The sequence below is a fragment of the Chelonoidis abingdonii genome, chromosome 5 (genome assembly GCF_003597395.2).
Source record: "Chelonoidis abingdonii isolate Lonesome George chromosome 5, CheloAbing_2.0, whole genome shotgun sequence".
NCBI classification, from domain to species: Eukaryota; Metazoa; Chordata; order Testudines; family Testudinidae; genus Chelonoidis; species Chelonoidis abingdonii.
In genome coordinates, this window is record NC_133773.1 from 82,989,961 (window position 1) to 83,015,726 (window position 25,766).

Here is a 25,766-nt window from a genome sequence, read left to right on the forward strand (position 1 = left end):
GCTACTTTATGTGTGGAACTCCCATTGGCTTCACTCAGAATTCTGTGTGCAGAGCAGCTGCAGATTAGGGCCCACGAGTGGTCAGTGGAGTCCTCTACCCTGTGTCTGGACTAAGCATCTTCCCTGTGGCTAATATGACAGATGAAAGTGGCTATTTGTATATCTTACACTGTCCAGGTTCTCTCCATTTACCTTGTCCTCCCTTTATCTGGCCCCACACCAGCATCACACACACATACCCTCACAAGTCCACCATCTAACACCAGAGAGGTGCTCTTTATTTTTTTTAAATGGGAATGAGAATATTATCTAAAACTTGAATCAGATATTATCTTCTCCAAAGCTTTTCAAACTCCTCATTTCCAATGTGAAAACCTAGTTTGTTAAGTATGTTCTTAAACTCAGGCATCAGAATCCTGATGTCATCATCTGGGTTCTTCTCGGGCATCAGATCAGCAATATCCAGGGACCTATTTTCCAACAGAAGACAATATGATCCTTTTCTTTTGAAACTTACCCTCTGCCTGCTACACAGAAATACTTCATTCTCTTACAAAGACAGAATTATTATATTTTGATTTAAAAGAAAAAAAATGAATCAAACCTGCTATATACTGGGGTATTTCTCTACAATTGCGTCATCCCTTAGCAGTGGAAAAGAATCAAGAAGGTAGGTTTGGTTTGGGTTCTTTTTAATATGGTCCACTTTGTAAAAGGATGTTTCCCCCTCCCTCCTGATCCCATTATAAGACTTGGATGCTGTCAGGGTCAAGCCTGATAAATCCTGAAGCTTTTACTAATGAGAGCATTTAACATTAGAAGAAACACATCAAAGGATGTGGTAATTTCTCCATCACTTGGAATCTTTAAATAAAGATTAGGTGGCTTTCTAAAAGATATACTCTTGTTCAGCCACAAATGGTTGGGTTTAATCACTGGGGGAAGTTTCTGGGACCAGTGTTAACACAGGAGGTCAGACTAGATGATCACAATGGTCCCTTCTAGCCATAAAAATTTATGATTGCTGCAGAAGTGCTCATACCTTTGTTTTGCTTTTTCTTTTAGTTGTGCATGCACCTGTGATGCAGTCATCATGATTCTGTCCCCCTGTCTGTGGTTGATGGGATCAAGCCACGCTGGAGCCCCAAAAGTAGCAGGATCACGAATTGCCGCATATAATTCTTCAAACTTGACAACGGCTTTGTCCTGTAGTTTAAGCCTGTTATAATGCAGGATTGTGAATGTTTGTTTTCCGTTTGCATTCTCTTCAGTGACATAAAAGAGACAGATTACTTACTGATGGAGGAGCAGACCATACAAATCAAACCTCTTCCTTCCAACACTTCTTTCCTGCAATACCTCAGCTCACTTGCAAAGGAGAAAGCCATTAAGTGGTAATGACATATATATTAATACTTGCATTAAATGCACTAAAATGTGTTGGTATTAACTCCATTAACATTCAACTAGTGAATAACTTTGGCTGAGCTGCATGCAACACAACGGTGGAGCCTGGGGACATCTCAAAGTTGGCTGGCAAAAGATCGTATTGTATATGACTCAAAACTGCAGATGCAGAGCCTATCCAGCCTAGCCTGAGGAGTTCCCACTGCCCTATGATTAAATGCATCACCACCACCAGAGTAAGATTTTATTCTTTGACAGACGTCTTCAAGTTGCAGCTAATCCCCAGGTTGCCAGGCAGCAAGCACATCCCAACTGCCACCCAGCAGCTGTAATCAACTTGCCTGTCCCTGCACAGGTCACAGGAAGTTCCACATCAAGGGGTTCAACAGACAGTAGCCTCATGATGCCTGCCATGCTCCCTGCCCTACATAAACCCAGGAGGCATTCCAGGAAGTGTCCAGGTAACAATGTGGATCATTAGCTAGCTGCCATGTCCACACTGCATTCTCTGTTCCTGAACTCCTGGTATTGACCTTGGCTTTGACTTGGACCTCAGCTACCACTCAGACCGCAGAACACCCACACAGATCCTGACTTCTGGTACTGACCTTTGGCCTGATCCTTGACTGGTCTCTGTCTCTGCCCGTCAGCCTGATTACTGCCCCTGATACTGACTCTGAACCTCAGTGGGTGTTCCTGCCTACTGAGCTCCTGCACTAGTCTCGCCTACCTTTGCACAGAATCATGACACACTCTTAATTTGTTAGTCTCTAAGGTGCCACAAGTACTCCTACTCTTTCTTCTGTACAGTTTGTAACAAGAATGATCATCTATAGCAGATGTAAGAGAACAGCCTTAATACAAATGCTGTTAGAATACCATGATCTGATCCTTCATGAATAATAACTCCATACGGCTCTAAACCAGGGTGAGGAAAATTCAAGTTGATATGGCCCACCCAAGAATAATTCTGAATGCTGCTGTTGCTACTGCATCTACATATACTTTTAAAAAGGAGATATTTACTAGGGACTAGGGGTCTGATCCAACAGCAATAAAAGAGTCCCACTGACTTCAGTTGGTGCAGTCTCAAGCACTATGTTCCTCAGTGCCCCATTTATAATATTCAATGAAATTTTTGTAAGATGCCACTTCAATCCAGTCTGCCACTGTACACTTTTAATATGGATTTTTGATCAGTTAAACAAAAATAAGTTGTCTAATTTGATTGGGCATGTCTTAATTTCCTTTTCTCTGCAAAATACAGACAAGTCATATTGCATTATACTGTGCTTAAATAATGCAAACTTAAATAAGACCATAAGAATGGCCATACTGGGTCAGACCAAAGGTCCATCAAGTCCAGTGACCTGCCTTCTGACAGGGGCCAATGGCAGGCACCTCAAAGGGAATGAACAGACAGGTTATCAAGTGATTCATGCCCAGTTTTGTGAGATCCTTTTGCAGCTCTTCACAGTCTGCCTTGGACTTAACTATCTTGAGTAGTTTCGTATCATCTGCAAATTTTGCCACCTCACTGTTTACCCCTTTTTCCAGATTGTTTATGAATATGTTAAATAGGACTGGGCCCAGTACAGATCCGTAGGGGACACCACTATTTACCTCTCTCCATTCTGAAAAATGACCATTTATTCCTACCCTTTGTTTCCTATCTTTTAACCAGTTACCAATCCATGAGAGAACCTTCCCTCTTATCCCATGACTGCTTATTTTGCTTAAGAGCCTTTGATGAGAAACCTTGTCAAAAGCTTTCTGAAAATATAAATACACTATTATCCACTGAATCTCCTTTGTTCGCATGCTTGCTGACCCCCTCAAAGAATTCTAGTAGATTGGCGAGTCACGATTTCCCTTTACAAAAACCATGTTGACTATTTCCCAACAAATTATGTTCATCTATATGTCTGACAATTTTGTTCTTTATGATAGTTTCAAACCAATTTGTGCAGTACTGAAGTGAGGCTTACTGGCCTGTAGTTGCCAGGGTCACCTCTTGAGCCCTTCTTAAAAATTGGCGTCACATTAGCTATCCTCCAGTCATTTCGTACAGAAGCTGATTTAAGTGATAGGTTACAGATGACAATCAGTAGTCCCGCAATTTCACATTTGAGTTCCTTCAGAACTCTTGGGTGAATACCATCAGGTCCTAGAGACTTATTACTGTTTAGTTTATCAATTTGTTCCAAAAATATTTTAAAATGGAGCTACTCAAATAATCAAAACATGTATTTGTGACTTATTTATACACTAGTTGATAGCAGGGATGGAGGGAATTATTAAACAACCATTAACCCCTATTATTTGCTCAGTTGCAATTGCAAGTAAACCTGAAATTACATACAGAGAAGCAGACATTACAGTGCTATGGGATATGCACAGCTGTGAATGGATGGAAGACAACAAAATTCACACACAGTCCCTGAAATCATTAATATAAACACACAAATACTATTTCTCAGTAACTATGAACTTATTTCACTAGGTTATTTGCCTGACTACAAAGCTATGACTCAGGGAAGGGATTATATTACTGTCATAAATCACATCAGGGTCCTTAACCAATTTACAAATGGTGCAAAACAAAAGAATAAAATGAGATTTGAAAAGATAACTGTGATGAAGCTCACGTAGCGAGGAATAATTTGAAGCAAAAATCATAGGCTGGGGAATTATGGACCAGGCAGTAAAAATATAGAGAAGGCTGTGAAGGTTATGGTGTGCAATACATTGAAGAGGAGCCAAAAGTGTGATGAAGTCATTAAAAAGGAAACAGCAATAGTACAATAGCAGGAATAATTCAAGCAAATTATTGAGGAAATTATTCCACTTTACTTCATGCTTTTTAAGCTTCCAGTTGAATTACTGCTCTCAGTCTGGCATATTATTTTTTGTAAAGAAAAATCAATTGAGAAGAGTAAAGATGATGTTTAGAAAATAAGATCCAGGAGAAAATATTAAGAAAACTTACAGAAAAATCCAACTCAGTTTTCTCACACCCTGAGGGTATTTTAGCTGCCAGAACTCTTAGAACAGTTAGGTAATTGAACAAGGTGCCAAGGTTGCTTATAGAATCACCATCACTGGAGGTATTGAAAGCTCAACTTGACATCCGTCCATCACAGCTAGCGTGGAATAATAAAATCCAACTTTCAGGGAGACAAATAGATGACCAACTAGAGGTCCTTTTCAACCTAAAGGACTGTCTGAAGAAGAATGAATTGCAGGATTGGCATCAGGAAATCTACTTTTAATAATTTTGCTTTTTAAATACAAAACTGCACTCTCCTTCTTATAGTACAATATTTTTCAGACCATGTGATTTAGAAAGGTGCATCTGTGCTTTATAGTCACATCATCGTATTGTTTCCAGTTTGAAAATACCGTACTATGCTGGCAAGTGAAGGATGAATTTTTTGAATAAGGAACAAAATTGGGAGAGGGGAGCTATTGCAGGAAAACCAGGTCTGCTGTAGTCAAAATGGAAAATTTGATCGTATTTATATTATAGGTTATGAATAGTGGAAATCTTTTGCTACCTTCTTTAGCTTTTATCTGATCACATACCTTAGAAGAAGTTGCTGATACTGCTTGAAGCTGATATACCTTCCCAGAAATTTGGTCAGCATCATTAGTAGCACATCTCTATGAATGAATAAAAGTAAGAAATATATCTATAGTGTGATTTGATCCAGTCCACCTCCATACATTGATGAAAGACAAAAGTGAGAGAATTGGGAGGAAATATAAAGTATTTCATGGTACTAAATATATGGGAAAAGACCACTGGCTTTGTTTCATACCTTTAGTGATACACATGCGTGTGTCAAAGTTAAGCAACAGGTCCCAGACAATGCAAACTGCTGTGTGAGACACATACCTATTGACCTGCCCCTTGCTCTCAGGGTCATTGTTTTTGAACAGTTGTCTCATAGTAAAATAGCCTCCAGATCTCATTTTTTCCCACAAAATGTGCTCCAGCTTAAAAAGAATAAATAAATTTGATACACATTCAATAGTAAATATACAAATAACGCACACCTCTAATATGTACTTCTAACTCATTTTTTTCCTTAAAGTACAAGAAGAGGATGTCATCTGTCACTGACAAGATGATAAGAAATCAAAAAAGAATACATGTTCCACAAAGAAATGATGTATCTTTAATAACCACCTGGAGGGGCGGGGGGAGAAGTACTTTCAGTAGAGTCTTGAGCAGGAAAAGAAAAATGTATTTTTTTTTTCTGCTCAGCTATAATATAGGCTTTCAAGTACTGTTGCGCGACTGAACTGAGTGAACCTTATTGGCATTGCCAAAATAAATATGACCTTTGCTTTCTGTGTTATCATTAAACCATGTGTTGCCAAGTTACATTTTGAAAAACTACGAGCCCAATCCTGAAACCTTTACTCAGTCTGTATTCAGACAAAGTTTCCATTGTCTTCAATGGGAGTTTTTCTCCCACAAATGACATCATCATGAGGATGCCATTCAACATAGGTAAATTCATTCTGGAATAATGGTGAAGGAGTGTGTACAATGTTTCAGAGTTTAATTAATACTTATAGAGGATGTTACTAGGTAACTGAATTATATGGACTTATGTTGACTGTTCTCTTCTGTTTGATAGAGACCTTCTAAAAATCATATCTTTTTAAAGGACTGGAGCTAGAATTTCCTGTGGAAAATATTAACATACTACAGTGTTCAATTTTAAGTTATGATATATAGTTATAACCTATCACTGTGCTTGGCTTTCAGGGCAAAAGGAGATGTATGTGTACTTCCTTCATGCCAGTTCACAGGGATTGCTGACTGAAACCTTCCTTGGTACCGAAATAGCCTCTGAGTCTAATTGTATTCTACCCATTTATTTATATGGACTGTATTTGATTAAAATCATACCTCATCAGCTTCAATCCTGAGCTGTGTCCCAGGCTGAGACAGTAAACTGGTCTTGCTGCTAGCAAAACTTGTTCTGCTTACTGCTGGGTTTCCAATGTCAGCTCGTTGGCCTGGGTCATTAAAAAAAATAATCAAGTTTCAGGAACTATGAACAATGTATACAGGTAAAGAGAGCTAGTAGATAGGGCACAGAATTCAGTCACAGAGGGACCACCAGATCATCTAGTTGGACCCCCTGTATATCACAAGCCACCAATAGTACCCAGCAACTCCACACTAAACCCAACAACTGAAATTACACCAAAGTATTACAGCCCAAAGGAGACATCATTTGCCACAGGGAGAGAACAGGAGGGACCGAAGTGCACCAGTTCCCAAGGTCTCTGCAATGGCAGGGAAATGATTAAGTGAGATATGCCCAGATAATCCTGACAAGGGACCCGCACCCACACACTGCAGAGGAAGGCACAAACCCCTCTAGGGAAAATTCTTTCCTGACCCCATATATTGCAATCAGTTAAACCCTAAGCATGTGATCAAGAACCATCCAGCCAAACATCTGAGAGAAAGAAAGCTCAGTGCCACCTCAGAGCCCTGATCCTCCATGTCCAATGTTAGTTCTCCCACTGTGGACATCTCCAGTGCTTCACAGGAAGGAAATAATACAGTGGAGCAGGAGGGGGAATACCTCCCTAGCCCCTGAAGTATGAGCTTTAGGAACATACGATACCACCTGGAAGTGAGTCCCAGGGCTGTTGAGCCTTGACCCCTACCATCTCAAGCAACTCTGACAGACAACCACCTTCATAAATTTGTCCAGGTCTCTCATAAAACTAATTAACTTGTTTGCCCCACAGCTCCTATTAGGAGGCTCAGAACCTCACCCTTCTGCTGGTTAGAACAGTCGTCTAGTTTCCAGGCTGAATTTTTTCATGGCCAGTTTATACCTATTTGTTCTTGTACCAACACTGTCCTTTAGCTTAAATAGCTTTTCATCCTCCCTAGTATTTATCCCCTAATGTATTTATAGAGAGCAATTATATCCCATCTTCGCCTTCTTTCCGCTACACTAATCAAGCCAAGCTCTTCTAGTCTCCTGTCATAAGATAGGCCTTCCATTCTCCTGATCATCCTTGTAGCTGTTCTCTATACCTGCTCCAGTTTAAATTCATCTTTCTTGAACAGGGTAACCATAACAGTATGCAGTATTCCAGATGAGGTCTTTCAATAGCATTAATGCTTTTCTACCTCTACTGGAAAGGGCAATCAAGAGACCTCAGTTCTAGTCCCACCTCTGCTACTGGTTTGCTGAGTGGCCTTGGGCAAATCACTTATTCTCTTGGTTTTATATTCCCTAAGCATATTCTACAGATAATGTGTTGCATTTTGCATTATAGGTATGTTAATAAATAGAATTGTAGATAAAAATGGAGGGCTTAAAAGGACCTGAAAAGGTTATCTAGTCTACCTCCCCATGCTGAGGACAGATCCAATCCCTGCAGGACCCTACTTAATACATCTTCCCAGTTTAACAGTTAACCATTGATAACTATGCTTTCAGTATGGTTTTTCGAACAGTTGTGCATCCACTTCATAGTAATTGCATCTAGACCACATTTCCCTAGTTTGCTTATGAGAATGTCATGTGGGACATGCCAAAAAGCCTTACTAAAATCAAGTTATATCATGTTTATTGTTTTCCCCCATTCACTAGGCCAGTAATCCCGTCAAAACCCAAAATTAGGTTGGCTTGGCATGATTTGTTCTTGACAAAGCCATGTTGGTTATTATTTATCAACCTGTTAGCCTCTACATGCTTACAAATTGATTGTTTGATAATTTGTTCCAGTATCTTTCCAAATATCTAAGTTAGGCTGACATATCTATAATTCTATACTATGTTTGCCCATTGCTAATCCTTTTGAGTCCTCACTCATCCTCCATGAGTTTTCAGAGATAATTGCAAACAGTTACAGAATGAGCTGAAGGAATCTTCGAAGTACTCGAGAATGAATTTCATCAGGTCCTGCAAATTTGAATACATCTAACATATCCAAAAATTTTTAACACATTCTTTCCCTGTTCTGGCTTGTGATCCTTCCCCACTGTCGTCAATATTCAACATTAACTTTTTTAGTGAAGGAGACTAAAGTAAAATAGACTTCAAACACTTCTGTTCTCTTGGTGTCATCCATTATTAGCTTTCTTCATCTTTCTCCTAAAGCATTTAAATAACCTTTTCTTATTGCCTTTTATGCTACTTGCTAGGTGTAACTCATTTTGTCTCTTAGCTTTTCTGATTTTTTCCCTACAAGCTTGTGCTATACTTTCTTACTTGTTATTAGCAATTTGTCTATGTTTCCACTTTTTGTAGGATTCCTTTTTGATTTTCAAGTCATTGAGCTCCTGATGGAGCCATATTTAGCCAGCTGTCCTGAACTCCTTTTTCCCTTAGATTTTCTTCCCATAGGATCTCACCTAACAGAGTCATAGAATTTGTAAAGTCTGCTTTTTTTAAGTCCATTGACCTTATTCTGCTGGTTTCATTCCTTCCTCTCCTTAGCATCATGAAATCTATCATTTCATGATCACTTTCACTCAAATTGCCTTCAGCCTTTATATTTGCAAACAATTCCACAGGGTTAGTCATAATCAAGTCCCAAATGGCTGATCCCTGCTTACTTCCTCCATCTTCTGAAACAAGAAGTTGTTCCCAACCCATTCCAAGAACCAACTGGAGATTTTTTGTTTTGCCATATTACTTTTCCAACAGATGTCTGGGTAGCTACTAAAATTCCCTATTATTTTCTGGTTTTGGATTTTTCTGTTATTTGTTCTAGAAATACCTCCTCCATCTCCCCCTTGGATTTGGTGATCTGTCGCAGACACCCGTTTTTTTCCCCTTTTACCTTCACCCAGAGACTTTCATCTGGTCTGCCACTCACCTCCTTCTCACAGATTCATAGACTTTATGGTCAGAAGGGACCATCATGATCATCAAGTCTGACCTCCTGCATATCCTGCTGGAACACAGAACAAGTGAATACATTCTTCATGTACAATGCTGCTACTCCTCCCCTTTTCTCGCTGCCTGTCCTTCCTGAACAAGCTATACCCTCTATACCAATATTCCAGTCAAGAGATTTATTCAACCAATTCGCTGTGATGTCAACTGCATCATAATATTGCTTGCGCACTAAGACTTCCAGTTCTTCTTGTTTATTCCCAATATTCCTTGCATTTGTGTATAGAGAACTAAGATGCTGAACAGATTCTCCAATTCATTTCCATCTTGTTGCTTCTTTATAGGCCCCTCACTTATAAATAGTCTATAAAGAGTTAATAAATTACACTGGTCTACAATTTTTGAGAAGTCGTCTGCTTCAGAGATAAAATGTGGTATTTATTATGTATTTGGATGTGCTGAATTCAAATATGACAATTAAAACAACTGATTGGCTACTGTTTCTAAGATATTTAAGTTTTTACATTTTATGTCTATGTATATTGTGTAGATAGTAGAGTTTTAATCATAAATTGTAAACCTAGGTCTTTTCATGTGTTTATGGTTGCTTTACATGATAATATTTCACCTGTCCTGTTTATGTAACACTTTAAAAATCAGCAAAAGGGTTATATAAATAAAATTTATTATGAAACAAAAGGCAAAAAACTATTATGTACATAGTTTAGTCCTATTCAGTGTCTACTCGGTGCTTCTTGGCTTGTCTCTTGTATTCATTAAATGGAGCATCTCTTGTCACTGTCCAGCAATAGTCTGCAAGCATTGATGGGCTCCATTTGCCCTGATAGCGTTTCTCCATTGTTGCAATGTCCTGGTGAAATCGCTCGCCGTGCTCGTCGCTCACTGCTCCGCAGTTCGGTGGAAAAAAATCTAGATGAGAGTGCAAAAAATGTATCTTTAGTGACATGTTGCAACCAAGGCTTTTGTATGCCTTGAGGAGGTTTTCCACCAACAACCTGTAGTTGTCTGCCTTGCTGTTTCCGAGAAAATTTATTGCCACTAACTGGAAGGCTTTCCATGCCGTCTTTTCCTTGCCACGCAGTGCATGGTCAAATGCATCATCTCGAAGAAGTTCACAAATCTGAGGACCAACAAAGACACCTTCCTTTATCTTAGCTTCACTTAACCTTGGAAATTTTCCACGGAGGTACTTGAAAGCTGCTTGTGTTTTGTCAATGGCCTTGACAAAGTTCTTCATCAGACCCAGCTTGATGTGTAAGGGTGGTAACAAAATCTTCCTTGATTCAACAAGTGGTGGATGCTGAACACTTTTCCTCCCAGGCTCCAATGACTGTCGGAGTGGCCAATCTTTCTTGATGTAGTGGGAATCTCTTGCACGACTATCCCATTCGCAGAGAAAACAGCAGTACTTTGTGTATCCAGTCTGCAGACCAAGCAAGAGAGCAACAACCTTCAAATCGCCACAAAGCTGCCACTGATGTTGGTCATAGTTTATGCACCTCAAAAGTTGTTTCATGTTGTCATAGGTTTCCTTCATATGGACTGCATGACCAACTGGAATTGATGGCAAAACATTGCCATTATGCAGCAAAACAGCTTTAAGACTCGTCTTCGATGAATCAATGAACAGTCTCCACTCATCTGGATCGTGAACGATGTTGAGGGCTGCCATCACACCATCGATGTTGTTGCAAGCTACAAGATCACCTTCCATGAAGAAGAATGGGACAAGATCCTTTTGACGGTCACGGAACATGGAAACCCTAACATCACCTGCCAGGAGATTCCACTGCTGTAGTCTGGAGCCCAACAGCTAGACTAGAGCCAATCAACAACTTTAAGCATCATTTTCGTTCTCAGTGACCCAGAATTAGTAAAGTTTGATTAAATTTATTTCAGAAGCATTTTGGCTGTAGAGCAGTGTTATTAACACAGGTTTTAACAAAGGGTAAATCAATGGTGATAGATTGTTATGGAACCTAACAGGTCAACAGATTGCTTGTATCTATCTATCTATAATGCCTTATACTGATGTTCTTATAACCATCTATAACACTTAGTACTCATGTCTATAATGTGCTTATAATAGACATTATTTATTAATCCATTATAAACTATAATAAATACCAAAAGGTGACCACATAGGGATTCTTCCCCTCCTTTATAAGGGTCTATGGATTAAAAGTTCTAGATCTGAACACTGTTGTGATTTTATTATTAACAGCTACATGTTATCAAATGTTTTACTGTACATTATACTTAGTGACAAGAAGGAGTGAAGTTCTGGAACAGCCTTCCAAGGGGAGTAATGGGGGCAAAAGACACATCTGGCTTCAAGACTAAGCTTGGTAAGTTTGTGGAGGGGATGGTATGATGGGATAGCCTAATTTTGGCAATTAATTGATCTTTGATTATTAGCAGGTAAATATGCCCAATGGTCTGTGATGGGATGTTAGAGGAGGTAGGATCTGAATTACTACAGAGAATTCTTTCCTGGGTGCTGGCTGGTGAGTCTTGCCCACATGCTCAGGGTTTAACCAATCGCCATATTTGGGGTCAGGAAGGAATTTTTCTCCAGGGAAGATTAGCAGAGGCCCTGGAGTTTTTTCACCTTCCTCTGCAGTGTCGGGCACGGGTTACTTGCTGGAGGATTCTCTGCACCTTGAGGTCTTTAAACCACAATTTGAGGACTTCAATAACTCAGACGTAGGTTAGGGGTTTGTTAGAGGAGTGGGTGGGTGAGATTCTGGGGACTGCACTGTGCAGGAGGTCAGACTAGATGACCATAATGGTCCCTTCTGCCTTAAGTCTATGAATCTATGAATAACCTAAAAACAAAGACTATTCATGCCAATCTAATTCTTCAAATAGCTGATGTAGACGGAATAAATGACTAGCAGTTTCTATAGTTTTTCCACCAAAATACGAACCACATTTGAGATGTCACGAAAGAATAGAAACAGGAAAGTGAAACTTTGAAAAATGTATGAAAAAAAACTGAAGATGTGGAACAAGCTATTGTCCTCAAATACTGCACGTAGGATTCAGGGGACATTATTCACAACACAGGAGTATACCTAATGGAATGGCAAAGCAGCAGCAATGGAGCACTAGTGCTCTTTTCAGGTCAATTCTCTTCAGGCTCTTATATCATGTTCCTTACTCTTTTCTTGCTCTCTCTTCCCCTGTCTCATGTAGCTCAGCCACAAATGAAATAACTAAAGTACTGAAAAAAATAAACCATTTTATTAGCCTAGATTCAGTTGCTTTGGTGAGGGTAATCCTTAAACACAACAGAACATGTTCAGTCAAGCCATTTGCTTAGATTACCGGTTCAGCCAAAAGGGAATGTCAAAAGAATAATGTGTATAACCAACAACAAAACTACACAAATATACATAACTGTGCAAGACAATACCAAGATATTTGGAAACAGGCCTTTCCCATGCTTTTAGATCCTTACTTTATGCTAAACCTGTCAAGGTTTGGTCACTTTGGGGATCATACTTGACTCAAGGCATTGGTCAATATGCTGCATTTAGAATATTGAAATGTCAAAGGCACAATTTTGCACAGGTATACCCTGATTTGCATGCACTGAGAGTATGACTTCACTTATGTGCTATTGCAGGCTGATTTAACTGAATGTTACCCACCCTTGCAGCCTATGCCACCCACTGAAGTCAATGGGAGGCCAGAATTTGGACTGTGGAGATTAGAAAAAGCCCAACACATATTTATTATGTTATCTTTTGGCTTTCTCTTGCCTTTGCAAGATTGTGCCTAGAGAGTGTGTGTGTGTGTGTATTCTCATGTGTTTTCAGGTAAAACTGTAAATTAGTCAAAAAAGAGGTATGCAGATACAGTAAGAAATATAAAAAATCTTCAGATATAAACTTTAAATATTTCTAAGATAATATCTTATTACTTGGGGCTCAAAATCAAGAACACACATACATATTCCCTGTTCTTTGCTGTGAAAGGCCACACTGGCTTTTTCCCCCCTCTCCAATCAAACTGAAATCAATCACAAATTATTATTGATATTTGTAAGTTATACACCTGCACATTTTTTTAAGGCACCAGATGGGACCATATACAGCCACAGATAATCAGCAAGATTTTTCAGATAGGTGCCTAAAGTTGGACTGCTACATATACAGCACTTTTTAAGTCAGGCCATTTTTCAGGTGCCTAAATATGGATTCAGGAGTCTACCTTATTCAAAAACAAATGCCTAATCTTGACTAATATGATTAGAAATAAAAAAAGGAATACATGTTCCACATTTTAAATCTCTAGTAATAACCAGTGTAATGTTTTCTAAACAATGCATTATGTTGGACCATTTGGGCATGATTGCTGCATTCGCTATACAGGAACTTGCATAGTATTTGGTCACTTTAGTTTTGCACCAATTTTAAACAACTGTAACATTTACCCCTAACACAATAACTTCTAATAACTAATGTATGGCAAAATCCTCTTTACCTTACTCACACAGGGCTCAACTGTGCCACCCTTATGGTGACTAGAACCTTACTACATGAATAGTCCCACTGAAATCAATGGGACTGTGTATGTAGTAAGGCATCATTCAGTGTGAGCAGGCATTGTACAACTGGGCCAACAATCATTACTGTACACTTTTTTACTGACTTCAAATGAGACTCCTTGTGAAGTAAGGTACTTCTCAGTGCGAGAGTAAGAATGCTAGAATCTAACCTTCCATGAGGAAGCTGAACATTACTTACAAAATATAGAACAAATAAAAGCAACATGAATTACATGTATTTTCCAGAAACAAATTACTATTTGTATTTAAGTTTGTCAAATTCCTTGTTTCATTCATATACTGCACTTATACATAGTTCACGGGGCCAGTATTCTATTAACTCAATTTTCAAACATTCTAAATTTAGGATACTTTTCTGCATTTGGGCACTGAAATTAGCACTTAAGTATCTGGCTATCTCGGGTATATTTGCATGCCAGGGATCTGAAATTAATCAGTCCATTTAGACAGACAAGTTTAAAAACTGGGTCATGATAGTCAATAAAATCACACAATAAATAAATGTCATTATATATCATAAGACTGTACTAATTTAACTGTCTGCTGAATACAGAAATATTAAATACAATCTATTTGGAGACATGATTTAAAGTATTAATTTTTATTGATTGCAAAGTAGAATTCTTACTTGGCTTTGTAATTGGCAGGAGCTCATCAAACATTATTTTGAGAAAATGGTCTTACAATTTCATTTGTCTAGTTTTTACTTTAGAAAAAAAATGTATATAATAAAGTGAAACAGTAATGTTTTATTATATGCATTTATGATGTCTATCCAAGCAGTTTTAATTCTGGTTTCAAAAGAGATATTTCTAATACGCTATAGAACTTCTTGGCTCTATGAGCTAAGGTGTGAAAAAAATTATCTAATATTCTTGGCCACCATCACTTCTTTATTTAAATAAGTGGGAGTGCTATAGTTTACCCATTTAGGAACAAATGTTATAAGGGTCTCAAATGTGCACATACAAACATTTATACATGTAAATTAATTGTGTGACTATCTGATTTATGCACACAACTGCAGTTTTACACATGCAGGTAGGTATGTACAAGCAGAGTTCGCAGGTGGAGTTTTAAAAGCCTATTTGAAAATGTGGCCCTCATTTAGCCTTTCGAATATGGTTGACATTAACACACAACTCAGGATTGACATCACTACCAAATCCTCGGGACAGAACTTCAGTCTTATTTTGCAGAGTTAAAGTGTACATCATTGTACTATATAAATGTGCAATTCAAGTGTGGAAAGAGGTCACTATGGTAGGTTCTTGCACCACTTCCACTCCACAGTGAGGCTGCACAGGAAGTTATAGGCACATGGGCTATACAAGAAAGCCTCTGCAACCCCTGTCTACTACAAGAGAACCCCAGTTGTCTAGCGTGTAGAAGCATTTTAAGGGTAGGCCAGAGAGGGGTCACAGAATCTATGACTATATAGAGGCTCGGATTAGACAGACAGACAGCTACTGCTACAATAACCCTTACCAGTTGGAGTAATGGCAGCAGTTTGCCCACAGGTTAGAAAGGGCAATCTCCAACTTCCTACTTCCCCTCCTGTTCTTCAAACTGTGCCCCAACAAAGCCCATTCATTTGGGTTGGAGATAGGAGGGGTGCATTTAACCGAACACCAGTAAACATATTTATTTTTCTACTTGAGTTATAAAAAGAATAGATAAAAGCTAAGTGTTCATCACTTACAAAACACTACTTCCAAACATTCTCTCTAGGTTGGCACTTTATAATACAGCTAGGAATAAAACAAAACGACCCTTTCCATCAATAATTGGCCAAAGGTTAGCTTTTTTGTGTTGCTAACTGTGCATCATGTAAGGCAGGGGTGGGCAAACTACAGCCTGTGGGCTGGATCCGGCCACCCCCGTGGCACTGCAGGCCCTGCACTGCTCCCGAAAGCAGCCAGCACCATGTATCTGCGGCCTCTGGGGGAGGGGAGCAGAGAGATGCCCATGCTGCCTTCGCCTGCAGGCACCGCCCCTGCAACTCCCACTGGCCGGGTACCCGCAGGTGAGGGCAGCGCACAGAGCCCTCTGCCCCCCATTCCCCAAAGGCCATAGGGATATGGTGCCAGCCACTTCTGGGAGTGGCGCACGGCCAGGACAGGGAGAGAGCCTATCTTAGCCCCACTGCGCAGCATTGCCACCCCGGAGCCACTCCAGGTAAGAGGCGCCAGGCCAGGGCCCGCACCCTGGAGCCCTCCTGCACCCCGCACCCCAACCCCCTGCCCTGAGCCCCCTTCCATACCCCTCCCTGCACCCCTACCATGAGCCCCCTCCTTTACCCCAACTCTCTGCCACACTGCTCCTGCATCCCAACCCTCTGCCCTGAGCCCCTGCCTCACTCTTTACCCCAACCCCATGCTTTGAGCCCCCTCATACACTCCACACCCCTCCTACACCCCAAACCCCTGCCCTGACCCCCCACTGCACCCCAACCCCTTGCCCTGAGCCCCCTGCCACATCCTGCACCCCTCCTTGCACCCCTACCATGAGCCCCTTCCTGCACCCTGCATCCTTCCTGCACCCCAATCCCCTGCCCTGAACCCCCTGCCACACTCCTCCTGCATCCCAACCCCCTGCCCTGAGCCCCAACCTCATCCTGCACCCCATCTGCACCCCAATTCCCTGCTTTGAGCCCCCTCATACACCCTGCACTCCTCCTCTGCCCCAACCCCTTGCCCTGAGCTCCTTCCTGCACCCCACACCTCCTCCCACATCCCACACCCCCTGCCTCAACCCTACATTAATGGCCACGCATGCAATTTCGCCCACAGCTGCCCGGGGGGGGGGCAAGTGGGGCAATTTGCCCCAGGCCCCGGGCCCCATAGGAGCCCCCACGAGAGTTTTTCAGGGCCCCCAGAGCAGCGTCCTTCACTCACTCCGGGGCCCCAGAAAACTCTTGTGGGGCCCAGGCCCCCGGAGCTTCTTCCACTCCAGGTCTGCGGCGGCAATTCAGCGGTGGAGGGTCCTTCCTCTCCAGGACCCACCACCTAAGTGCCCCAAAGACCTGTGGTGGGGGGTCCTTCCGCCCCGGGACCCGCTGCCAAAGTGCCGGGTCTTTGGTGGCAACTCGGCAGCGGGGGGCCTGCACTGCGGGTCTTTGGCGGCGGAGGGTCCCCACTTCAGCAGTAATTCAGCAGTGGGGAGTTCTTCCGCGCTGGGACCTGCCGCCGAAGTGCCGGGTTTTTGGCAGCTATTCGGCAGGGGGGGCCCACACTGCAGGTCTTCGGGGCACTTCGGCAACAGGCCCCAGAGCGGAAGGACTCCCCGCCGCTGAATTACCGCCGCAGTGGGGGTCCTCTGCCACCAAATACCCCAGGCCCCTTGAATCCTCTGGGTGGCCCTGATTTCGCCACCCAGATGTAGCCCTTGGGTCAAAAAGTTTGCCCCCGTCCCAGATCAGAATCTCCATCCTGTACCCAAACTCCCTCCCAGACCCCACACCCCCTCCTGCACCCTAATCCCCTGCACCAAACTCCCTCCTCCCTCAGCTGGATAGTTGAGGACATAAATAGTCTTAATGCTATAGATCAAGGGTCAGCAACTTTTCAGAAGTGGTGTGCCGAGTCTTCATTTATTCACTCTAATTTAAGGTTTCGCCCGCCAGTAATACATTTTAACATTTTTAGAAGATCTCTTTCTATAAGTCTATAATATATAACTAAAACTATTGTATGTAAAGTAAATAAGGTTTTAAAATGTTTAAGCAGCTTAATTTAAAATTAAATTAAAATGCAGAGCCCCCCAGACCGATGGCTAGGACCCAGCCGTGTGAGTGCCACTGAAAATCAGCTCTTGTGCCGCCTTCGCTACACATGCCATAGGTTGCCTACTCCTGTTATAGATATATTATTGCTGCACTCAAAAAAAAATCCTCTAGTCGAATATATAACAACTTTCCTAACAAAGACCTATCCCGAACACTATTTGGAAATAAAAATGCAATTAAAATGCACTTAAGTTGTAATTAAAAACATTTCCATTCAAATTCAAACAAACTCAGCTGAGGACTTCTGATACATAAACAGGGAAACAGAAAGAATGGTGAGCTGGTAAATATTTTGCTTACAGATGGGAACTATCCCTCCAATATAGGGGCAGTTAATTCATATGTCTCTCTCACACACACACACACTTCCTCAATTATATCTTCCCTTATAGCTGCTGTGCATATTGGAAAAAAAAAAACTAGCTAAGAGGATAGATCCATCAGTGGCTATTAGCCAGGATGGGCAGGCATGGTGTCCCTAGTCTGTTTGCCAGAAGCTGGGAATGAGTGACAGGAGATGGATCACTTCATGATTACCTGTTCTGTTCATTCCCTCTGGGGCACCTGGCATTGGCCACCGTTGGAAGATACTGGGCAAGATGGACCTTTGGTCTGACCCAGTCTGGCCTTTCTTATGTTCTTAGCGAATCCCCATATCTATCACATATGTTACATCAGCCCCAGCACCTGGTACTTATGTTACCTCCCTCTTAGCGGCCCCTTATGTCCCATCCCCACGCCCCGCAGGCACGTTGCATCCTCTGCCAGCAGAGATGCATGTTACGTGTGCTCTCCTCACGCGACAGCACTCCCAGCCCGGGGGCTCGCTTGGGATCCCATGGGACGGGGGCAGATTGCCCCCACCCCACCTCATTCTACCCCGCGCGGGCCCCTCCCTGCCTGCACTTACCGAACAGCGGGAGCTTGGGCTTGTCCAGGTACGCGCGGGCGGGGTTCTCCTGCGGCTGCTGTGGGGACTGGAGGGAGCGAGCACCGCGGAACGGGGGCAGCAGCTTCGGCTCCGGGGGCTGCTGCGGCGGGGCCCAGGTGCCGCCGCTGCCCCCTGCAGGCCGCTGTCCGCAAGGCGCGTACCCGCGCAGAACCAGGCGCCCGGGGTCGCCGAGCCGGGAGAGCGGGTGCTGGAGCACAGGCGGCAGCCGGGGGGAGGCGGTGCTGGGAGCCGGCTGCGGGCGGCTGGAGGGCACCTGGCCGCGGGCAGCCATCCTGGCCGAAAGGAGGCAAGAGAAGGCCGATCCGGCGCCAGGGGTTAAAGCCCCAACACAGAGCACCAGGGGGCTGTACCTCGCTGGGTGCGGGGAGCGGAGCCCAACGTGCCCTCCCCTCCCCCTCTTTTAAAAGGCTGCTTGGGGAAAGTTTCCAGCCTCCCGTAGCCGAGTTAGTAAATTCCTGCCCCAGTGCTGAGAGCCTGGGGTGCTGCTGAGCCAAAGCAGCCCTGCCAGTGCCCCGTGCTCGCCCTGGCCTTTCCCCCAGCAGCTCCAGACTGTTTGGAGCTGCTGGTGTTTCTCTTCTGGAACAAGGGGAGGTTGCTCCAGGCAACAGAAAACGCCTGGATCCCTTTTCAACAACATTTCTGCCAGAGTAAGAGCCAGACGCACCACTGAGAGGTCCGGCTGCATTCCCAGCCCCGCCACAGAAGCCGTGGGAGGAAAGGAACCCCCCGCCTCCCCAGCATAACCACTGGACTCTACTCCCTACACAGCTACCGAAGGAGCGTTACCACCAAGAAGCGGATTCTTGCATACTGCACGGAGCATGGACTTGTGAGCATATGTGGGGTTCCCCTTTGTAACAGGCAGCCAGTCTCTTGGCACATGTACGGAAATTAAAATAAAATATAGACTTGAGCCGCAGATACCAACCGGACTCCCATCCCCAGGATGCAGCTGTCTACAAATCCGGGACTTAAGCCTGAGTAAATAGATCTACTTCACACTGCATCATGAAGGTCAATAAACTTGGACTCTCTCCGGCCAGCAAGGAGACAAAGCTGAGGCACTTCAGCTGAGTGTGTCCAGCTCCCATACCTTCAAACCCAGGGACTGGAAAAATGCCCTAGCTGTCAGCTATTGGAGGAAAAGAGGCTGTCTATTAGATGGACAGGACAAACCATAAGACTTTACAGAGATGAATATCAGGTCAATATCTTCAAATGCACCCAGAAGTGAACAGAAAGTCAATGCAGATCTTATAGACCTGGTTTAATGTGTTCCATAGCCAACACCATCAAGTAAATAAGCAGCCATCTGCATTTGGCACCAGCTGCAACTTCAAAGTGATCTACAAGGATAAAGCATATTACAGTAATCCAGTCCTGAGGTGACAAAGGCATGGATAATTTATGAGGTGGACATCAGAAAACTAGGGTCATAATCATCTTCATAGATGCCTGGGGAAAGACTCTCTGATCATATTATATGGGGATTCAGAATCAAAATTAATGATGTACACTAAAGGAATATGAAATTAAAAACAATGGTCTAGATCCATAGAGGGATTTAGCCTACACACCTAATTTTTAGACGCTTTGAAAGTCACTGGAATCCAAAAATCCTGAATTGAGCACCTAATCTCCCTATACAATGCATGGGGCCTGAGAATGGGATCGATAAAAAACAGCATGCTAGTGGGTAGCCAACTAAATTAGCCAATGGGAGATGCCAACTAGATGAGTGTATCCTAAATCCATCTCTCATACAGAGTTAGGCACCCAAGTCTGGGTTGCAGGGAGGTGCTAGACTATCTCCACTAGCTCGCCACACCTCAGAACCCCTCTCCTGAACTCAGGTGCCTAAACTGTTTTTGCAAGAAATAGCAGAGAAGGTAGTACCTCCCTTATGACTTTTAGCCAGTGGTTGGCTCATTCACCCAGGATGTGGGAGACCCAGGTTCAATTCCCCTACCTAAATGGAAGAAATTATTTTAAGAAGAGTCTCACACTCTCAAGAGCATGTGCGAAACACTGGGCTATGGGATATTCTGGTATGATTATCTTTCAGTCTCTCCAACTGAAGCTGTTCCATTGTGCATAAAAACTTAAGTAGTCACTGAACCAGAGGGAGGGAGTGGATATGATTTCACACTGGTGGTTAGTCCCTCTAATTTATTTAATCCAAAGTGGAACAGTTTCAACAGGAGAGATTGAGGAAGACCCACATTGGAATATCTCATAGGGAGATCCCTTTCCAACTCCTTTTGCTCTATCTAGTAGAGAGGGGACTTGGACTCAGATTTCCAGCATAGTGGTGAGTGCTCTAACCCTGGGGTTAAAAGTTATAGAAGAGGTAATGTCTCCTGATGCTGGATTTTGAGTGGGCCTAAGTCTGGTAGCTGTGCTTTGAGGACTCCTACCTGATAAGTGTCCCCCGGCCTATTGTCCCCAATCTTGCCCTGGTTTGAGAATACCGCTGGGATGAGGTGTGAGATAGACATCTGGACACCTACAGCAAGACATAAATGTAGACAACTAAGGGACATTTGTAGAGATAATTTAGGCACTGAGTGAATTTAGGTGAGTACAGGGGCAGGCAGCAGATGCACACTGGTATTGTGGATCACAGTAGCAACTAAATCTGGGATTTAAGTGCCTAAATCTTGAGTTTAGGAATCTAAATCCCCTTGTGGATCTGGGCTTCTGGCCCCAGTCCTGCACTGAGTATTGCATATGGGTCTCTGTGCCTGAAAATGTCAGTTGGTAATCTTCGACTGTCTGCATGATTCAAGGACATCCAAAATAGTTGGATAATCAGAGTTTCAGATAAACAAAATGTGACTAACTGGGGTATGAGGAGGGTTGACTTGTATATGGTAATTGCTTTTTGTTATGACTGTATGAACTGTGGGGCTTATTTAACTTTTCGTGCTCATACAAGGTACTGGATTGACAGCACTGAATGATTATTTGTTACTTCTCTTAAAACAAACTCAGTAGTTTTCAAAGATTTCCTAAGGTGAAATGTAAAGATCAAACTATATATATGTACCAGTTTGGAGGCTTAAAAGTGTATCAGGGCATGTCTCTTTTTCATAATACAACAACAAAAGGATTGTAAACTCTGGGGGCACGGACTGTCATTTAGTATGTGTTTGTATAGCACTTAGCACCCTGGGGTCCAAGCCAGTTGTGGTCTTTAGGGATACCACACTATAAATGTTAAATAAGCCATAATAATTAATTGATTCAATTAGAGTGAATGGGAGCAAAATTTAGAATTGATAAAAAGAAATACATAATTCACAGTTAGCCTGTGGATCTAATTGCCACAAAATATCATTCAGATAAACCAAAAATCACACCACATCAGCTGAGGATCTCAATTGTTAAGACTGTGTGAGCAATCCTCTGCTCCAAAAGAAGCAGAGTACTAGGACCATGCCCCAAACTGAAGAGAGAATAGGGGATGCTGGTCTATTGTATCAGCTAAAAGGAGTCTGAGATTCTCCTCACCTCTTTACCCCCTAGGCTGGGGGAATCCCCCACCCTAGACTTCCCTCCTCCTCTGGCCAGCTGAAAGAATGGGGAAAAATCATGAACTGTAACTTGGCCATCAAGCTCTCAGGGTGTTCAGCAAGTCCTTCCCAAGACTCTGGGAGGCTGTTGAGCTGTGACCTCCCCACTAGGCTTGTTGGGCCCCACATAAAGCCTGTTACAGCAACTCACGTGCATAAAGTTACACACACACGTATACACACACACACCCACACACCCTGCTACCTCAATATAACACCAACCGATATAACACAAATTCAGATATAACACAGTAAAGCAGTGCTACGGGTGGGTGGTGGGTGGCTGTACACTCCGGTGGATCAAAGCAAGTTCAATATAACATGGTTCCACCTGTAACATGGTAAGATTTTTTGGCTCCCAAGGACAGTGTTATATGGAGGTAGAGGTGTATATAAGTGTTGGCAAGATGAGGGTCTCTGATGAGAAAAAAAACATCCAGAGTTACTATAAAGATTTTTTTTAAGATGTTGGAATAGATATAAACTCTAGGCTGAAGCTTTCCCTGTGGGCAGATTATTTCATAATTACTCTTTTCAGGGTTTTTTTTGCTTTTACACCTTCTTCTGAAGCATGTGGTGGGGGACAGTGTCAGAGATAGAAGACTAGAATAAATGGACCAATGGCTTGATCCATTATGTCACTCCCTAGTTTTCCCATGTTGAGAAAACTGCAGTAAAAATTTTAAAGTGGAAATTGTACATTAACAATTATATAAAAATCCTGTTGCCATGCTATCTAGAGCATCTCACAACTGAATTCCAATCTCATGGCAGACTCTCTGAAAACAGGGCAGACACCCCAAACCAGTGAGATATTCTATAATTAGATTTTACCAAGCCAGTAACAATTGTGTACTCCTGGATCACTATACCAGTCTTACCATGGAGTCACAAACAGTCCCCTTAGATACTCCAGCCTATTCTGCCACCCAGACAAACGGGATTTAGTGATAATAGTCACATAAACCAAAAATCACACCAAAGCAGGTTACTCCCAATCCCAAAGGACAAGTCATTTACCACAGATCAGTTGGTACTTTGGATCTCGCACCAAAGACAATGCTGACAGCCAATTCTACAGTAAATTAACTATAGGTTTATTATCTAAGAGAAAGGAATGAGAGTTATTGAGAGTTTAAAGCAGATAAAATATAACAAGTGAGTCAAAGTTTGTAAGTCCAAAATGATAGAAGTTGATCTAATACACTGCTAGTTTCCCAAAAGTCTTTTCAGGGAACCCAGATGTTTCTAGGGATATCCACTTTGCATTGGTATTTTCTCCGTAAGAATCCAAAGAGTCAGAGATAAGGATTATTCCTTTGAATAAGTATTTATAGGTTCTGCTCACAGAAGGCAATCTAAACTGTGTCTTCACACACATAGGCCAGTAAATTTCCTTTGTCGAACATAATGGCCCTTGCTTTTAAGTTAGCACGTTTACACAGTAAAAATCATGGAAGACGGGTGAGATTCCAGAGGACTGGAAAAGAAGAAATATCATTCCAATCTATAAAGGGAAATAAGACAACCCAAGAAATTACAGACCAGTCAGCTTAACTTCAGTACCCAAAAAGATAATGGAGCAAATAATTAAGCAATCAATTGTTCACAGTCAAGCTGGAAGGGCATATCAAGTGTGATCCCACAGGGATCAGTTCTGGGTCCAGTTCTGTTCAATATCTTCATCAATGATTTAGATAATGGCAGAGAGAGTGTACAGTTTGCAGATGAGACAAAGTTGGGAGGAATTGCAAGTGCTTTGATGGGTTGAATTAAAATTCAAAGTGATCTGGAAATTAATAATTAAGTTTTTTGTTCTACAAATAAAAGCACACAACTCATATTTTCATTTCAGTAGTTTTAACTTTCTAATGTGATGTATGTACACTCTCTCCCCCACCATAGCAGCTCCCAAGCTGGGGCTGGGAAGGAATTGGGTCTTTCCTCCCACAGCAACCCCCAAGCTGGGGCTAGGAAGGAGGTCCATCTCTCCTCAGCAGCCACAGCCCTAGAGGTGGGGAAAGTCACCTCTTTCTCTGGCCACTGCAGCCCTGCACACCCCAAATTCCCATTCCCATTCCCATTCCCTCTGCCCCACTGGCCCCTTTCCCCTAAGCCCACCACCTCACCTTATATGTGCATCTTGTCCAGGCAGCTAATTAATGGATGCATGCCTGCATGGCTCTATTAATTAAATGGGTGGCCCTTCATTTGCTTGTGTGTGTCCACCCAGGTGCACACCTTAGAGGGAACTATCTGTCGACCTAGAGCTCACGGACCACTGGTGGTTTGTGGACAACAGCTTGAGAACCTCTTGCCTAGAGTGAAACAGTGATGTGCATGCTCACAGGCAGAAACATAGGGAGTTATTACAGTGAAAACTTAAGCAGCAGGTGAGCTTAGGTACCTACAGAGTTAGGTAGTAGCTAAGCAGGGGTTTGTTGATCTGGGGTTTAGGCATCTAGGTAGTCTTCTGGATCTAGGCCATTATACTGCCTAGAAAAAGTCAGCAGGACCTCAGCTTTCACTGTTAAGTTCCAAAACATTCTTAGTTTAATTCCACAGCTCAGCAAGTTCTTTGGTGTTAAAAGGGAGGTTAATGATGACTGAGGTACCAGAGCAAGAAAAAATGAAGGTTAAAAGACCAGTATTGAAAAGCAATAGTGATTGCCTAAAGTTTTCCTTCACCAGCTGTGCAGAAACTAATTAACTCTACCTGTGGAGTATCACTATGCTTTCTAGTTATACAGTTATCATCTGACATAACACACCTGTGGGCTTCTGTGCTCAGGTACTCACAATGGTGGCTCTCTGCTCTGTATCAGGGCTTTTACTTGTGCTGGCTGATAGTCTTTGATAGGAGTCTATTCTTCCCATTGTCCAGTAACTGGGGAAAAAAATTCAAGTAAGTTTAGTTGGGGGCCCATGCTGGGTGGGATGCAAGATGCTTCCAAAGAAGTGGGTCTGTTTGGAGTCAGAAGTCTAACAAATATCCTAGAACTTATAATTGTGAGAAGAGCTATCTTTACCTTCTGATTGTGTTGCTGTATGTTCTTCAACCCTTGACAGTATTAACACCTCAGGGTTTCAGCCAGCCACCTGCAGGGAATAGGAGGGGATTCCCTCCCCCCCCCCCGGTTATTCTGGGTTTTTCTTTTACTCTCCTTTGTCTGAAGCAGCTGGAGATGAGACATTGGGCAGGGTGGGCCTGGGCCTGGGCCTGGGCTCTGAGATGGCACTGAACATTCTGTCTCAGGTGCTTGGGGTCTAACTGATCACCATACGTGGGGTAAGGAAGGAGTGGCAGTGACCTTGGAGTTTTCCCACCTTGCTCTGCAGTTGTGAGGGCAGGTCAATTGCCAGGATTATCTGGGTATATGTCACTTAATCATTTTCCTGCTGTTGCTGGGGCCTTGATGCACCTCCGTTCCTTCTATTTTCTGCCTGTGGCTAGTGTGGTTTCCTGTGGGCTGTAATACTTTGGACCAATTCCAGTATTGAGTTTAGCACACTGGCAGGTGGTGTGGTTGGTGGCCGGTGATATGCAGAAGGTCAGACT

The 25,766-nt window shown here is 42.7% G+C and overlaps 1 protein-coding gene across 1 annotated transcript; it reads right to left on the reverse strand.

The window, feature by feature from the left end:
* Nucleotides 1–328: 328 nt before the first annotated feature.
* Nucleotides 329–18,903, reverse strand: LOC142046914 (uncharacterized). The gene is made up of 6 exons (XM_075066746.1): nt 18,591–18,903; nt 6,332–6,441; nt 5,306–5,406; nt 4,993–5,070; nt 1,043–1,219; nt 329–470 (listed from the first exon to the last, which is right to left on the reverse strand). Exons 1-6 carry the CDS (start codon nt 18,901–18,903, stop codon nt 329–331), a joined length of 921 nt encoding a protein of 306 aa, XP_074922847.1.
* Nucleotides 18,904–25,766: the final 6,863 nt, after the last annotated feature.

Excerpts from the sequence above, each read along its gene's own strand:
- LOC142046914 (XM_075066746.1), bottom strand. The coding sequence starts at position 18,903 with ATGGCTGCCCGCGGCCAGGTGCCCTCCAGCCGCCCGCAGCCGGCTCCC. Across the intron at positions 5,407-6,331 it reads TCAGGATTGAAGCTGATGAG|CTGGAGCACATTTTGTGGGA; the intron begins GTATGATTTTAA and ends ATTCTTTTTAAG. Across the intron at positions 471-1,042 it reads AAAGAAAAAGCAAAACAAAG|GTCCCTGGATATTGCTGATC; the intron begins GTATGAGCACTT and ends GTTGGAAAATAG.